We start from the raw sequence: 18,052 nt of genomic DNA on the forward strand, positions 1-18,052 counted from the left end.
TTGTCAACTTGTCATATTATTGGTATTGGGGTTTAAAGTTTAAACAGCCCGGTGTCCTTCTCTTCACACGTATCACTCTGCATTTCAAACAACGCAATTTGGCTTCTGGGTTTCGATAACTTTTGTTAGTTTATACTTTGAACCCAACCCCATCTCTATATTTTTCCTCTGGTCTCCCAAGTCTCAGAGATTCCAATGGCTTCCTGTGAGTCTCTCTCTCTCTCTCTCTCACTCAGCCCCAATGACAATATGCTTTACTTGTATATTTGGTTTCATATTGTGTGTGTGTGTATTTTTTTGGCTTTTTAGTTCATCATCTTTGCATTTGGGGAAGTGGGTATTTCAAAAGTCAATGCTTTTTTTTTTTTTTTGGTTTTGTTTGAGAGATTGTGGTGCCTGGGTTTCTGGGATTTGTTTATTAATGTTATTGAATTTGTGATCAGTGGAAGTTATAAGTAATGATAGCCATGCATGACTATTATTGTTGCTTTGATTGGTTTTTTGTTCGGGTAAATTGGAAATTAAGCCCCTAAAGTTTGGTTTGATTGGATTTTACCACTAAAGTTTTAGAATTTAGATTTTACCCCTGAAGTTTTGGTGATGTTTAGATTTTACACCCTAATGTTTCAAAATTTAGATTTTAACTCCTATATTTTGGGAGTATTTGGATTTTATATCCTAAAATTTCAGAATTTAGGGAGGTAAAATCCAGGCAATCTATAGGGGATAAAATTCAAGTTTTGAAACAGCAGGATGTAAAATTCAAATACCACAAACTTCTGGGGTAGAATCTAAATTCTGAAACTTCAAGGGGTAAAATCCAATCACTCCCAAACTTTAGAAGCATAATTTGCAATTTACCCTTTTTGTTTTTATTTTTATTTTTTTTCTGATGAAAAGATTTGATTTTTTATTATTCTGAACATTGGTTGATAATGGTCATTAGTCTATTAAGTTTCTTTTTCTTTTTTTGGTTCCTTTACTTTTTGAATGTAGGGATTTTTTTTTTTGGGTTGGAGTGAGGGATTTGTATAAACAAAAAGCAGGTAGATTCTATTTGAACAGATGAAATGTACAGCACTGAAATTAACTTCAGTGAATAAACCAATTTAAAGTAATAATAATGTATGAATTTCTGAATGGTACCAGTGTGGTTTTACTCGTGTAACTTCAGTGTTAGTGTGGAATCTCTTTGTTAGGCTTCGAATTTGATGTCTCAATCAATTTTGTGATTGTCAATTAGAGTAATTGAGGGATGAATAGATTTTAGTCCAATAAAGGACAACTGTTGATATAGGTTTCTTTAAAATTTAAGTGTGGATTGACAGAAAATGGATAAAAAAGGCAGAAGAAGAAGGACTAGTAGAAAAGAAATGTGTGATCACACTGCTAAGAAGAATTGAAGTCACACATTGATTATCAAATTTTCATTAGCTTTGAAAGAGATGAAATTATCATATAGAATTTAGCATTTGTATGAGTTTTAATCATCCCATATACAAACTACTGTAAACCATAAATTAAGATTTAAATTAGGAGTCATGAAATCATTATGTATATAGAAAATAACAGTCTTTACCTAGCTATTACTATAGCAAGTTTCTGCCTTGTAATTGCTGGATAAAGTTGTTACTTAACTTCTACTATAGCAAGTTTCTGCCCTGTAATAGCTTGATGTAGTCTTGGTGAATGATTGAATCCTAATAATTATGATGCATATGGCTCGAAGTCCATGTTGTGGCTTTTAAGCCTATCACATGTCTATATAGAGATGCTATTCTGAATACTTTTGTTGGATGGTCCATTTGTAATTTTTTTCCCATGGTTACAAGGGCAGAGCTGGGTTGGGAACCGAAATCATTTCTCTCTTTTATTGACTTATTTTTCTGTTCAAACATCTGTAGTGATTGGTTATATAGGATGTTATGGTCCTTGTTAAAGAGTTGGAAGTTTGAGGTCAAGCCGCCAAGGCTTACCATTGGTTATTAAGGGTGATTTGGCATTAGCTTCCCTTGTGCAATAATATTATTACTTATTGTGCTTTTTTTTTTTTAATAAATTACTTATATTAAAAAAAAAAAAACGATTACAATGAGAAGTGTATTGGATAAAGGATCAATGAGTCTTCAACTTCAATGCCAATTAGCTCTAGCTTCAATGGCATCTTCTGCCCTTTTAAAAGCAAGGTGGAGGGTGAGGTTGTGTGTTCAAGACTCACCAAGTACATGTGTAACATACCACCCCCCACCCCCCAACCCAAAAAAAGAAAAGAAAAAAGAAACATAAAAAACTTATCATAAACTTAAAAGTTTGCTTATGCTTTGGTATAAGCATAAGCATTTACTTCTTGTTACCCTTGACGGAAGAGTAAAATTTTCACATCCTACATGTGTGCTTTACTGCCCTAGTAACATTAAATGCCACAAGTCTCTCTATCCCTCACTTCTTCATGCCGGCCAATTCATTCTGGTGATTTATGCAGTGTAGTGTAGTTACTGGTGTGGCTTAGCCTTTAAAGCTTGTTTATGTAAATCTTTTCTTTGAAAGTTCATTGTATGAATCCTTTCTTCAGGTGTTGCTAATGTACAACTCCAGCATCTTTTGCTAACAAATATTCTGATCCTACCTAACTAACCCTTCTTCAATACTTTTCCTTAATGATAATGCTTATGAAACTGCATCATATCTGCAACCTTAAAGAAATAAAAAATTTCATCATCGATTTTGACCAGTATGTGATCATCTTGCAATTTGGCATTTGAGTGGGTTAACTGAAAAGGCAAATACTTCTTTTACAAGAGCAAGGTGGAGGGTGAGGTCATGTTCAAGACTCGCCGTTTAACATACCAATAAAAAAAAAGGGAAAAAAAAGAAAAAAAGAAAAGAAAAGGGAAGTGACTAACTGACATGGCTTAATTGTTGAGTTACAAGAAGTGACTTAGGATGTCCATTGGACAGAATTTTACATTTTTGTTTGTAATCTGTGCATTGTAGCTTTGATAATGTTGATACATTTTCTGGGTTTCACTTGCACCCAGTATTTTGCAGTTGATGCTAGCATTTGTTTAAGAATATTCTCTGAATAATTTAATATGATATCTGTTTCACTAGAAGTTAACATGTCAATAAAAACGCTCTAGTTTACTTTGCTTCCAGATATCATGTGTGATCTTTTCAAATTTAGCACTAAAATGAAGTTTTGATGTTATGTTTGGCAGCAAATGGTAAGGATGTGTAAGAATCTTAATTTAGGGTTTTAAAATTTAAATAGAGTTACTGTTATGAATGTTAAATAACTAAAGTCAGGGTATGCTAGTTGAATTCTGGAAGGGGTAGGAATTGTAGAGGAGGTTTTTGAAAAAGTACTGGGGTTTTATATGATTATAGCATGGTCTAGCATTTAAAAACAGCAATATAGTGTTTAATGTCTGCAAAAATTTTAGGCCCTGTTTGGTTGTGGTGATTATAGGGAGGATGGAAAATAGGGGAGAGAAAAGTGGGGAGAAAATGGTGTCTGTGGTTGTTTGGTTAAGGGGGAAAAGGGGTTGAATTTTGGTGGGGTGCAGGAGTTTTCTCCTTGAGCCCACCAAAACACAATCTCCCCAAATTGGGGAGAAAAGGGGGCAAAAATATTTGGACAAAAATACCCACGCTACAAGCTTCTTCTTTGTACGTGCCTTTGTTTTTTCCATTTTTTATCCAAAGCATAAAAGGCATAAAAGGCAGCACTTTTTTATCCTTTTTTTTTTGCCACCCCTTTGTAGCCACAGCATGACCTGGCCTTAAGTGGGAGCAGTAAACTTCCTCAATATACTAGTCTTTATTTTGTTACATACACACTTCAGATTCAACCATTGCAACTTAGTTAGCGGTACACAGTAAGAAATTTCCTTAAATTTTCTTTGGACGAAAATTTCCTTTAAACCAGTTTGGAGTAAATTTCTTACAACCCACTACGAGGCGGTTCAGAAGACTAGCCATGTGTGCTTATTCTTGATATATGGATTAAATGTGTGCTTTACTTGTCAGTTACACCATTTCTCAAGTCAACAACTCTGTTTTTTTGACATGGTGATGCTATATATTATTGCTATTATACGGATACATGAATAAATACATGGAAAATGCTTAAAAAATATGAAGAAATTCTTTTTTAGATATTGTACTTTAGTCACTTGTGACATGGTTCTTATTTCAGGTAGCTTGGGAGCATTAAATATTAGATTTTCAAGCTTGGACTTTGGTAGAGCAAGAGTTGGTATTTTAAAACAATATGGCATAAAAACTTGGACAGGGCGGAGGACACCACAATTTGCAGGGGTAACATTACGAGTTTCACAACAGTTAGAGAACGTACAAATTGTAACCAAGTGTAGGTGCTTTTTGTCAATTGATTTGTTCGCTTACATTTTTCGGCTAATCCTCCTGTTCTTACAAATATTGTATGTGCAAGTATATCTATACATAAACACAGGCATATCTGTTTTCTATAGCCATCAGTTCTTACACTCTTGATGCAATCCAGAGTTTGACATGTATTACAAATCATCAACACTTTTGGATCATTCACCATCCATAATGTGTTTGCAAATCATATATGCATAACGTTAGTACATCAGGGATTCCTGCTGTTGATAGACTGCAATCCCTCTTGTAATTAAGTTTGAAAGAAAATGGCCTAAGAACTTGATCCCGGGGTTTTGAACATATTTCAAGTTATTTTTCTTTCTCTTTCATTATAGTAAAATTAGAATGAAAGAAATTCTCATGACTTTTTGTGCAGTCCAGTTAACAAGAATTTATTGTTTGATGCAACAGCTTCTGGAAATGTAGAGAATGATTCAGAAGAGACTAAAATTTCTGGTTTGACAAATCAGCTCATTCCAAATTCATCTGAAGTAAGTAGTTTGCTAATAATTTTAATTAAATAGTTCTATATATTATTAAATCTAAACTGTCAATAGTTTATACCATTGATAGTTTTGCTGGCAAATGAGCTCTATCTCAAATGGCATTGTCTTCCCCCATGAGAATCATAGGGTGAGGTCATGGGTTCAAAACCCGCTGAGTTTGTGTATAATTTACCAATTAAAAAAGAAAAGAAAAAAAGAAATGGCTGACTGGCATCTGAGTGAAAATACACAATTCTTGTAGTGTTGTGTCTTCTTTGTTTCATGTAATTAAAATGAAAATAATCAATTCTTTCATTTCTTTCTTTCTATTTTTTTGGTAAAGTTCTTATCAAAATAATTTTGAACTGTGAACACATCATTGTGACTGGTGGATGTTTCAATTTTTCCATTTTTTAAGTGGTTATAGAAGTCTGGACCACCATCTCTATGTATTATGCCCACATTCTTTAAGTGCTTTTCCTCTAATCATGAAATGCACTGCATTTATGTTGTGATCTAGGAAATTATTAAATGCTTTGCAATCAACAAGCATCCTCTTTTGAATGTATATAGGTGTTTGTTATTAGGGATGTGTGTTGGGGAGAGCTAGTCTCCCTTTAATGATGTGGAACCAAAAAATAAAAATAAAAAAAGCTCTGAGCTTGGCTGAGGACTGTAGTTGAAGGTTTGGTTTGCAGGAAAGATTTGTTTGGAAAAAAGCAAGATCAGGGATTTGGAAGGATGGCACCATGTGTCTAATGTGGAACATTTGAAAAAAAAAAAAAAAAAAGGAATGCAAGAACTTTTGAAGGATGGGAGTTTTCGGCTTTTGAAATCCTTATATGTGTGGGAACCTAGGAAGTGCGGAAAACTCATTTGAGCTGCCGTGTCCATGACCAACACGTGTTGGACACCAGACACCTCTGGGATGTGTGGACACCTCTAGGATACGGCTGCAGGCTTGTCCCAGCCCTTTTTTTTTGAAATATGATGGGACATGGCCGGGTGTATTTTGGTTTTTGGATTTTATTATATTACTATCCATTATTGCTCGTAAATTGATATATGTTTAACATTGTATGAAAAATAAATGCTTAATAGATAAAAAATATAAATAAAAATATATTTAATAATTAATTAATATACATATTCCTGCTGTGTCATGTCCTAATTTTTCAGAAATTGTTTTATCGTGCCATACTTGTATCTGTGTCTGTGCTTTACTGCTTAGGTGGGAACAAGCTATCAGCCATGCTGATTCATCAGATTTATCGGCTTTTCTTGACAAGATGAATTTTGAATGTTAAATATAATTTATTTTATTTTGGTTCTCCTTTGTAAAGATCCTGTGTTCCTGGGTATCACCCCTTTTGTGCCTTTTAATTGAATTTACTTATATAAAAAAAGCTTTTAGAGTTATTCCAGTCGGCCAACATATACACTGTTGGTTTGATACCTACACCCTGCAGGTGGAATACCATTTTTGTCACTGTCTGTGAGAAAATTATGTACTTGTATGTTGTATGACAAAAACTATATGCTATTTTAGTTCTTCAAGTTAAAAACTGTCTTAAATTATAGTGTGATATAATTGTTGTGGATAAATCAATTATTAGGGAAGCTTTGACAGATAGTTTCCGCAATTTTTTTTCTCAATTCTATTGTAAATTGAGATTATTCTAATCACAAAATTATTCCAATGTCCATATTTTTTATTGTGCCAATGCTAGTGGTTTTCATTTCTTCTTTGTGCTTGTGCAAGAGAGCGTACCTGATATTTGTTTATGTTATAAGAAACACTGAAACAGAGAATTTTGACAAAACATTTCTTTACCATCGCATGAATGCAGTCACACAGATTGTCTCTATACATGCTCACACATATATTCCTTTTGGAAAGGTTCAATCATTTACTCAGTCAAATCTTATTTTCAGGTAGAGTCTCTGCTCACAACACTATGTGATACAACTTCAGTTACGGAGTTTGAATTAAAGGTAAACATTTTGAAGTGCAAGTTGTTCTGCAATGCAAGCATGATTTCAAAATTCATTTTCTTTTGTTACTAGGGGATGACGATCTTCTCCTTATTCTAAATCTTTTTCTTTCTAATATTTTCTATTACTTTCCCTCATATTGTTAGCTTGATGGATTTCGGCTATATGTGATGAGGGACTTGAATGGGAAAATTGAACCTCCACCTTCCCACATTCCTACTCCTGTCAGTGTAAGTGCAACTGCTGAAGCACCTGAAAATGGTTCTGTTTCTACATCTTTAGTCATCTCCAAGCCAGTACCTTCTTCAGGTGGTATTCAGACACTTCTAGAAAAAGCTGCAGATGAAGGCTTGGCTATACTTAAGTCTCCAAGGGTAATATTAACAAATTTATGCTTCTATACTAATTACTCAGTAAATTCTGGGAACTAAAAGCATGAATGGTGCAGGTGGGTTTTTTTAGGAGATCTAGAACTATAAAGGGCAAGCGTGCTCCGCCTCCGTGCAAAGAGGTACTGGTTTATAATTTTTTTGTGTGGAAAATATTGCATTAACTCATCGGTGGTACTCTGTATAAACATAGGGCTGTTTTGAGAGCACAGGGAAGTCAAACATTTTCCTTGATTGGAATGAGTCTTTTCTTTCAACTGCTTGTTTATAATGTTTGCTTTTAGTAGGATTTCCTTAAAATATAGTTATGTTTTAGGTTCAGTGATGAATTAGTTCATTTGGTCTATGTTTTCTTATGCGGTGCTTTGCTTCGTTTTTCCTCTCTTGATTTTCTAACACATATTCTATGTCTTATTTATTTATTTTGATAGGTGAAATACTCAAAAACTCCGTTGATTTTTTTAAACTTACATTACATTATAAGACCATTGATAAGCATACACTGTATTATGTTATAAGAATGAAGTTGCTTTCATGTGAACTTTGGAAATTTAGGGAATCAGGTCATATAGTCCCATTTAAACCAATACCTAGGAAATATAAGACCAATGGCAATGGACAGGTGCTGCTTGTTTATAGTTTTTTTTGGAGATTGAAATGAATGTTGTAGTGTTCTATATTGTGATTTGACAGCTTTTCAAATTAGATACTGTCACAACACTAGTTCTGTTTTGTTTTAGATTCCAGGCTGTAATTCTGTACCAGCCTTTTTGGATGCTAAAAATAACAGGGATTTTGCACAAATATGCCATTAGAAATTTTTTCTTACTGGGTTTGAGATAGTATTATATATTGATTAATCTATTAATATAGAAGTAATTCATAATCAGTCGGTTAGGATTGATCTAAACCAACTCATTATGCATACGCATTAACATGCCAGCTATTAAACAACTTCTTAGAAAGACAAGACAGCCAATCAGAAATGTCATGAAATCCCCTGCCCTTGGGGGTTGCCCTCATGTGCAAACCAAGTCACCACCTGCCAACCCCTAGGTAGCAACACCCGTAAACCTGTCAGTGCCAGCCACTGATGATCTCTGAAGCACCGATGCGGCAAAATGGGTGCTGCACCCACACCGGACTCGTGGCGACACGGTGACGCTCCTCTGACACACTGATTCACCCTTGCGCCGACACACACTAACACGCTCCAATTCGAGCCGATTCCGGCCGAAATCAGACTAAACCGGCCGATTCTGGCCGAAATTGGCCGAAACCGGCTGAAATTTACCGAAACCGGCCAATATCTTCCGAAATTAGCTGAAATTGGCTGAAATCATGGCCGAAATTTATGTAAAAAATAATAATAAAAATAAACTTGTGGGTTGTATTCTATATATCATCTCTTAAGTTGGTATATATTCACAATGATATGAAAAGTATGCTTAGTAATATATAGAAAATATAAATAAAAATATTTTTAATAATTTTTTAATTGCCGCACCCGCACCTTACTTTTTTAAAAATTTTCGAGTTTCGCACCCACACCCACACTTGAATTCGGAAACGCACCCGTGCTTTATAGCTGATGATCCAATCACCCAAATCACAAAACTGTGAACCAAACACCCAAATACCACTCCAGCTGCCAGACACTGTCGTGGCAACTAATGGTGGAGCCACATGGGGTGAGAGGGGGTCATGGCTCTCCTAAGTTCTGGAAAATCCTTTCATACATACAGTAGTGTGTGATGATTGAGGATGTATGAAAGAGGTTTAGGTAGTTGGGCTTACGGCCCCTAAGTCTCAACATATATATACCCAAGTCTCAAAATATGTATGTATGTATTTATGTATGCATACGTTAATCTGATCTTATAAAAGTGTAATATTTTTTTTGCCACTAAAAAATTTGAAGTCAGTTATCTATAGTTATATATGTTCACAACCCTATGATTATTAAGGTATACATATCAATCAAATAAATTGATTTGGCATTCATATAATTGCTACGACAACATCTCCTTAAACAACCACATCTTTTGAAATAAAATGTCTCATTCATTAAACCAAAAAAAAAAAAGCCCAACAGCCCCAACCACAGCACCTTTCTTCTTAAACAACACTCTTGCTTTCCCTCTAACGCAAGTTGATTCCGTTTTCCACTAAAGTTCTTTGAGCAATGCTAGAACACTTTTGTCATGATGAGTTTATTGTTCTCTGATCTCTACTAATAACATTCTCATTATTATTCTGCAGAAGCAAATTGTGAAGGAGGGCCAAGTGCTTTGCTATATTGAACAGCTTGGCGGGGAGCTCCCAATTGAGGTTTGGGTTTTGACTTGAATATTTTTATTGTATGTGGATGTGTTGAATGAGAGCAAAAGATTTTTCTACTTTTCCCATCCTCTTCCACCTATTCTTTCTCTTCCCTGTCACTTTATGTCAAATATTTACTTTGCAAGTCCCTGTTTATTTATTTGTTTCTATTTTGACTTTTCATTTTTTTTTTCCTCCAGTCTGATGTATCTGGGGAGGTTATCAAGATTCTACGAGAGGATGGTGGTGAGTTTGGCGTCTTTGGATGTCTTTTCATTGTTGGGTTTTTCTGCAAATTTCACTTCATATGTTCTCATTTGGTCTGCTTTGCTTTACAGATCCTGTTGGATATGGTGATGCTTTGATTGCAATCCTTCCATCATTTCCTGGAATAAAGAAGCTTCAGTGATTTGGCCAAACTTTCTCTTGTTCATTCAATGTGACGCTCTGCAGTTACACTTCGCAAGCATTGTATGCCTCAAGTTTATACCATTTTCAGTTGAAGATGGTATGCCTTAACTTTCACGTTGCAATTGTGTGATCAGCATACAGGTTTAGTGATTACATTGAAGACAAAGAGCTTTGAAAATTGTTACTAAGTGGAATTGAAAAATAGATATGTTGAAATCATAGCACATAGATTTTTTAATTTATTTTTTTTTCTTTTAAATTCTTTTGAATTTTGCAAAGAAGCCAATGTTGAGTTAGATCTCAGGTTTGGTGAGATCAAGTCTCAACTTTTTTCTCCCGTCTTATGTTCCAACTTTCTGATATATTTGTCAAAAAGCTTAGGTAATTTCCATACACTAGACACAGAACTCAGCCTCTCATGGCTGCGTATCGAACCAAGTGGTGCATCTTGTTCATAATTCTGATGAACCTATACAAACTGGCTATGCATATGACTGATTTATTTTATACTTATAATGAACCCTTTTATCTTTTATTTTTTGTTGCTAAAATAATGAGCCTTTTATTATCCGTGTATTATATTGGCAAAAAGAAAATTAAAGGCATTATAATCTTTAGTAGCAGTGTCTATTATTACCAATACAATTAGAGATTGCCTGTTTTCTAGAATTAAAGCAATCTAGCTACTACATAATTTAGGTTACTTTTCTCTACTTTAATGCATAAAAACAAGGGGAAAAAAATCATTCAATAAACCATATGAGGCAATTAGCTCACAGCCTCACACAATCCAGAGCATCCACCCACTATAAGTACCACTAGTCCATAATCATTGTTGGTAAACCTAAATCAATAAAGCCTAAAAAATTATAATCAAAATAAGAGAACCTAAAATTCATAAAGATTGTAGCAAATTTGGTGAAAATGGTCCACTACCACTATTTAGCAAAAAAATTAATAATCTACCACTGTTTTGGAAATATGTAGGGATCTATCACCTTTTTAAAACTCAAGTTTGTGAAACTCAATTTTATGTGAAACTCAAATTTCAAAAACTCAATGGTCTTTGAGATAATTATGGAGGACTCTAATGATTCTTTTAGATTAGGCTTCTAAGGTCAAGGTCTTTATTTGGTCTTTTATCTCTAGGGGAAGATTTTCTATCATATTAAGGATATCATTAGGAGCTGCAGAAGAAGGGTCTGAGGACTATACTCCCAAAAAATCTATAGAAGATTGTCATATGACCATTTTCTTTTTTGAGAGCATTATCCCTTGAGATTTCACTAATATAGAGAGAGAGGAATTAACAGAAGATGGTGTAAGAAGATTATGGGAACTGGTTAATGACATAAATTGTTAAAAACGTATAAAAGATAACATAAAAATATGGAATAGAACACAAAACAAGATACAACAAACTAAGAGGTATTATTAGGTTCAACAACTTTTTTACATCAGACATAAGAGGAATTGAGGGACATCTTACAAGAGCTTTCTCCACTCTGCTTGTTACAAAGATACAAGAGACCTATTTATAGGCAATAATTCACAGAAATGATTTACATTCAGGTCACAATGGGTTTTTACAGAGGACTGTAGGGGCTGACTCCTTGTTGACAAATGTCCAGGGAAGTAGAGGTCCTACCTGACAAATGATAAAGTGGGTTGGCAAATGTCAAACTTAGTAGGGGGCCAAGCTTCTTGGAAATCTTCATCCGGATATGATTCTGTCAAAGGAGTAAATATCTCTGACTGTTGAAGATAAGGGTGGCATGCCTAAAGACGTTTTTGGGACTTTTTGTTTTTGTTTTTTCCTTAGTGTTTAAAATTTCTAGCCATCCATCTTTTTCTTGGAACCATTCTTCATCAACATCCACATTGACATCTGGATCATGGTTATGATAATAAGGGTCATCATATCTCATAAGAGGATTGGACATTTCCCAATGATTTTCATGTGGCCATTGCTGTCTACAGGCTTTTGGATCAATTGGTACTATTTTAGATAAGATTCCCTTATTAAGGGATTTTGTCATTGTGAGAGCATGGTAACAAGATACCTAAGAAGTGTCCATGTGTGTGTGGAGAATGCCATTTGGATTAGTGACCCAATGTATCTCTGTAGGGTGAAGGATTCCTTCTGCACGAATATCATTTTTGGAATTGAGTTTAGCAACTAAACACACTGAAGTAATTTTGCAACCAAATCTTGGATGTTCTGTGGTAGGATACTTTATCCATTCTCCTTCATGAGCATCATTTTTCAAAATTTCAAACCAGAATTTGTGAAAATATCTATTTCCACACAGGAAAATATATCTGTAAAACTTTGGCTCAACACAATCACAAATATCCCACCATATGTGACCAGAATGTGATTTTCCTTCATAGCAAGGCATTCCATCTTCTCGAAATGCCTTGATTTTAAGGCCATTTTCACAAACATATGACACCGGTTGGAGCATAGCAATCTGAGTTGGGAAGATTGTTACATCTTTCTTCTTTGGTGGAGCTTTCAAAAATCTTGTCTCAACTTCGCCATTTGCTTTTCTGATAAAGAAAGGATCATTTGACTGAATTGGCTTAGTTGCTTGATGAAGCATCTCATATTTCGTAATCCATGATTCTGGGAAGAGAGAAGTCATCTGGTCTTTGTTGAGTTGTCTTGGAATGAACGTACACATGGGTGTCATTCTTGGATTAACTTGGATTAGCAAAGCATCATTGGATTGGGCCATGTCTAGAACTGCCATGTCAAAATCATGATTTTGAAGCCTATAAGCAAGCTGGTAATGAAGTGTAGCAGCAAATGTGTCTTGCACTTGAGAGGCTCCTGTAATTTGGACTTGTACTTTGAGAGCATCATAAAGGTGAGGATCTTTGAGAGACATATTGAAATTGGGAAAAAGTGTGACAAAAAATGTTCCCGCATTTAAAGTAGTTTGGATTGTTCCTATGACTGCATTTTGATATTCCAAGAATCTAGAATCAAGGAGTGAAATTCTAGAGACTACAGGGAGTCCCTTTCTTCCATGGAAGGTTAATGCCAACCTTACTGCACCAAAATGAAGGTGTGTGTACCCTTATTTTTGCCATGGAATTACAAATTCTCTAGGAAGAGCAAGGGTGATAAAGTTTTCATTCTCACATGTTGGAATATTAAACTGGTCAAACTTGGAGGCTTGAACATATTCTTTTATAGTAGAAGGATGAGAACGACCTAAAAACTTTTTTATGGATTTTTTGAAAGAAGTTTGGGGTTTATCAAACACAATATAGGGATTTACAATAGGGAAATCAGTAATAGGAATCTTACTATCTTCAGGTACATGGGAGATTTCATACAAGTAATCTAACCTATTTGCAGTGGATGTACGAAGGTAAAGATCAAAGGTAGGTTTAGTGGTATTAGTAACTGCTGAGGATGAATTGGCCATGATAGTTTCTTCAAGAAAGAACTGTTTACCTAAGACCTAACAGGACTAAAATGCCAACTCTAGGCTTAAACATCCACAAGGTAACTTTGGAAAACAAGGTTCTTTAAGAACTTTAAGAACAAACTCCTTAGTATTCTACTTGATTATCAAATCCAGTGTTCTGATGTGATTAATATAGAGGATCCACATATTGTGGCAACTATAAATCATAGAGCATAATAATCAAAACAATAATCAAAGTATACTAATCAAAGGAAGGAGAAAAAAATCACAGGGATCTGATACCAACTAATACAGAGAGAGAGGAATTAACAGAAGAGGGTGTAAGAAGATTATGGGAACTGGTTAATGACATAAATTGTTAAAAACGTATAAAAGATAACATGAAAATATGGGATAGAACACAGAACAAGATACAACAAACTAAGAGATATTATAAAAAAAATTTCAAATTTTTTCATGGAACTCGAGTACCATGGGAAACTTGATTTCACCAAACTCGAGTACCCAAAAAGTGGTACATTCCTACATATTTCCTAAATAGTGATAGATTACAACATAGTTTGCAAAAAGATGTTATTTGGCTATTTTTGCAAGCAAAATTTACCAAAGATACATCTATGAAAAATTGAAAAAAGGTAAATTTTAAGAAAGGTACATGCAATGTGACTGGTGGAGCTAATGCCCAAAGGTGGATGTGCTTCGGCCAAAAGGGATAGTAGTTAACATGAAAGCTGTTTAACAAGTTTTTGGGAGTTGGGACCAAAATCACATTTATTTGGGCTCAAGCCCAATATGTGACAAGTTTTTCTGTGCAAAAGTTTATATATATACACACACAAACGTGTACCACATTTTTACAAAAAATCCTAGTTGACAGGATACAAGTTTTTTACTTGAATCTTACAATAAAATTACTTTTATGCCGACTAGTAACAACAAGTAACAATCTGCCAAGTAGGATTTGCTGTGAAAGTATTGTAAAAATATCATGGACATAATATTTTTATATCTTTTATCATAAATTATAAATTACAAAAATTTATAGTTTTCAAGAGGTTGTCATAGAAGGTGATGAACCTTTAAATTCTATTTGCATTGATGGGTTAGTAGTAAAAGTAATGTTTTGTCGAGTATTGTTCCATTTCAGTTGGAATGGCCGAAATTTTTAGTGCAGGTGACCCCTTATTGTGTAACGTTTCAGATGAAATTTTGACACTCCAAACTAAATGGGTGTTCCAAACCAAAATTGATATTGTTAGCTTTCTTGTAATTTGCTTCCAATTCAATGCCCATTTTATGGTTACTTAGGTAAAAGTTTTCTCTTAATGTTTCTCACCTCATGTGGCAGTAAAAAGTAAGCAAACGTGTGTCCAAGGGTCATGTTCAATGCACGTGATTAGGTGAGCCCTTGGACACATGTTGCTTTCTTTTTGCTATCACATAACTCATTATGTAGCAATAGCTACATACTAGTATGCAGCAAAACCTTTTTCATTTTGATATTGTTGAGCCATGGGTATTTTGGACCTTATAGATAAAAGTAGGCAGCAACATTGAATATTAATAGAATAACACTAATTATGTTGAGGGAAAAAAAAAATGAAGAAAAAGAAGAAGAAGCAAATTATGAATTAGGAAGCAAGTCATCTGTTGATTACCCAATTTTATGATGATTTAATTGGAAAGCATATAAATGACAAGAAGAAATATATTGTTGATGCCCACTTTGGCAAAAAGGCCCAATAATAGGAAGAAGCCCAACAATATGAGAGGGAATAAAGAATAAGAATTACCAAATTGAGAAGGAACCATTAAGCCCGAATGATAGGAATAATGGACCATTGGCCTGTAAAATAACAAAAGAGCCTCAAAGAAAGCAAGTGGACCTAAAGAAACCCGAAGAAAGAAGTAGTAAACCTATGGGCATTATGAGAAATGGAAAGCAAGCAAGAATGGGCCAAAGGAACCCAAAGGAAGGAACTAAGTAAATAGGGGTTGGTGGAAAAGCCTATAAGCCAAGAAAGTAAAGGATATGGTAACTTAGGCCGGGGAAGCCCAAAAAACTTAGCAAAAGCCCACGAGAATGAAGGATTGGAATGGGCCGGGGATGCCTAAGGAAATGAAACGGGCCGAGGATGTCCAAAAGAATAAAATGGCCCAAGGGAGCTCAAAGGTGATGAAATGGGCCAAGGAAGCCCAAAGCAACATGAGTACGAGCCCAATGATAGTACTGGGCTACTGGAATTGAGCAGAAGGAAAGCATACAGCAAGTCCAAAAGAGGCCTAGCAAGTACAAGTCAAATAATAACATGACAAGAACAACGGGGTGGCATGGCAAAAGTGTCAATCGACTCGCAAAGAGGTTAAGGGATGGACTGAAGAAGGAAAGACCCACAACCAAGTAAGACCCAACCTAGGAAAGAAGTAAGACATAAAGAATGAAAGCCCAGAGACTCATCCATGCCACAAGAGGTTAAGAACGAGTAGTGGAACATGCAAACAAGCTCTCAAGTCATGGCAAACACATGAACAGCAAACAAGCCATGGACACACATAGAAGTGGAGCACACACAAAGCTCAGGCACCACCCACTTGTACCCAGCCAATACCGGAGTGGTGAGCCATGGGTCAGAGGTAAAAGAGGGTATGAACTGGCGGTGGGGAGAAGGGGAAAGCCTATTCTAGGGTTCCCGCTTAAACTCTTTTAGAGGAAATGTCTTGCTAGGATGACATACCACCCAAAAGAGAGAAAGGTGAGCTGGAATCACTAGGTGCATGCTATAGGGGATAGTAAGAGAGAATGGCCACCCTTGTTCGAATGGGAATGCCATGGTGAGCAAGAAACTAAATTGAAACTCTTTTATTTAGGAATGGGATGTGGCATGACTAGCACAGGTAAGTGGTGATGGCTGGGCAGTTGACAGACCAGTGGGTGGTTTGGGAAGGACACCTATGCCAGGACAAAAGCAATTAAAGGGAAAAACAGTAAAAATCCATCACGGTAGGTAGTATAAAAAAAAAGGCCTTAATTGTGCACAGAAAAGGCAGAACAAGGGAGAACGGAGGAGAACAGAAAAAAGGGAAAGAAAAACACAAGAGATAAGAAAAATAAGAGAAAAAGAAGTAATAAAAAGAGTGAAAGATAGGAGGGAAAACGGAGAGCGAGCAAGAGTGTGATAGTAGGCATGTATCAATAGGTTGTCCCTTTCTCTCCCTCTAAAAGCCTACTCTCTAGTGAGGATTAAGAAATTGGAGGAAAAACTATCTAGGTCCATTCTCTCAAAGTGGGCAATTTCTATGGCAGGACGTCCTAGTGAGATTGCCCACATTGAAGGATGATTCCCTTCCTAGACTTGACTCTGTGGAGAAATCAAGCACATCAGACTAACCATCCTTCATTTTGTTTTATTGATCAAGCATTAATATTATTTCTTTTTTATTTTTTATTTTTTATTTTTATCATTGTTATTAACTCACTTCTGCTGCATCTATATCACTGCATTATCTCCTCCTTTACTAAGATCATGATTTAGCTTTTCTTTTTTGGCTGACAGTGAACATATTCTTCTTATTATTGTCATATTGCACCTGCCTGCCATAACCTTTTTGTAACAGTTTCCTCCGCCATGGGCACGTGTCTAAGGTCTTAGCAAAGGGGTTCTAGCTTGCGCACAAATTAGCTTGGGGTGTGTTGCAGTCAAGACAGTCCTGACTCTTCTACCCAGAATCATTGGGCCGTAACGTGGCAAGAGACAGTCCAGCACACAATTGCAAAAAAAAGGCCTACCACACATATTCTATAGCAAGTATTCTAATACTTCCAGTACAAAAAGAATTCTAACGCTTGGATAAAGAAAAAAGGCAATCAATTTTTGGAGGAATTTCTCTTCTCTTTGGTAATTATTGGTCTTGGACCTGTGCCATTTAACTTAGTTTTAATTTTTCTTTTTCTACCGTTTACTATTTATTATTTCTCATGAATCGCATGCCTTACCGCAGTTTATACCCTTTTAAGTTCTGTTGGTTTGTACCAATGCTGTTGGTATGAAAACAAGATAAGCTATGAAAAACAGAAAAAGAGCGAAGCTAGGGAAAATAAAATATTTTATTACAGCTTAGTTACAAATGATAGAAAAGAGTGTTCTATCGGTTGTAGTAAAATATGTAGTATCTTACAATATCATTTTTTTGGATGAAAATTACCTAATGCTTAACCCCGATTTAGGGTTGTCCATACTACATTATAGTACCACATGTTTGGTGACTTTTTTCAACTATAAATAAGCCTAACAATATATTTATCAGAACAAAAAAAAAAAAAAAAAAAAAAAAAAAAAAAAAGAAAAGAAATTCCATATCTACATGTTTAGGCGTAGCAATGATCACACCAGGTGCTCAGGAAGGTGAAAATCGTTATATTTGAAGGGGGCCGGCGGGGGGAGAGATTGAATCAGTTCAACCAAAAGAAATGCAGTAAAATAATATGATAATCCAAAGTTATGCCTTTCATCTCTATGAAAATTGCTTGGGTTAGATCACATTTGATCAAAGAAAGGAGTTTATGGTTGGCGAAGTCTCCACAAGATTGCTCTTGGGACTG

General features: G+C 35.3%; 1 protein-coding gene across 2 annotated transcripts; it reads left to right on the plus strand.

Moving 5' to 3' along the window:
* Window positions 1-10,346, plus strand: LOC126725653 (uncharacterized). 2 transcript variants are annotated; one of them, XM_050430464.1, is made up of 9 exons: window positions 1-205; window positions 4,199-4,372; window positions 4,819-4,898; window positions 6,828-6,887; window positions 7,034-7,261; window positions 7,336-7,398; window positions 9,539-9,607; window positions 9,799-9,844; window positions 9,937-10,346. In XM_050430464.1, exons 1-9 carry the CDS (start codon window positions 196-198, stop codon window positions 10,005-10,007), a joined length of 801 nt encoding a protein of 266 aa, XP_050286421.1. In that variant the 5' UTR covers window positions 1-195; the 3' UTR covers window positions 10,008-10,346. The 2 variants fall into 2 exon arrangements, with proteins under 2 accessions (XP_050286421.1, XP_050286420.1); XM_050430463.1 differs by lacking the exon at window positions 1-205 and having other exon boundaries at window positions 4,168-4,372.
* The last annotated feature ends 7,706 nt before the right edge of the window (window positions 10,347-18,052 follow it).

This window comes from Quercus robur, chromosome 5 (assembly GCF_932294415.1).
Source record: "Quercus robur chromosome 5, dhQueRobu3.1, whole genome shotgun sequence".
NCBI lineage: Eukaryota > Viridiplantae > Streptophyta > Magnoliopsida > Fagales > Fagaceae > Quercus > Quercus robur.

What these genes read in the sequence shown, in the direction of transcription:
- LOC126725653 (XM_050430463.1), top strand. Translation starts at nt 4,183, where the DNA reads ATGGTTCTTATTTCAGGTAGCTTGGGAGCATTAAATATTAGATTTTCA. An exon ending in CTCCGCCTCCGTGCAAAGAG is followed by an intron (nt 7,399 to 9,538) that starts GTACTGGTTTAT and finishes ATTATTCTGCAG; the next exon opens with AAGCAAATTGTGAAGGAGGG. An exon ending in GATTCTACGAGAGGATGGTG is followed by an intron (nt 9,845 to 9,936) that starts GTGAGTTTGGCG and finishes TTTGCTTTACAG; the next exon opens with ATCCTGTTGGATATGGTGAT.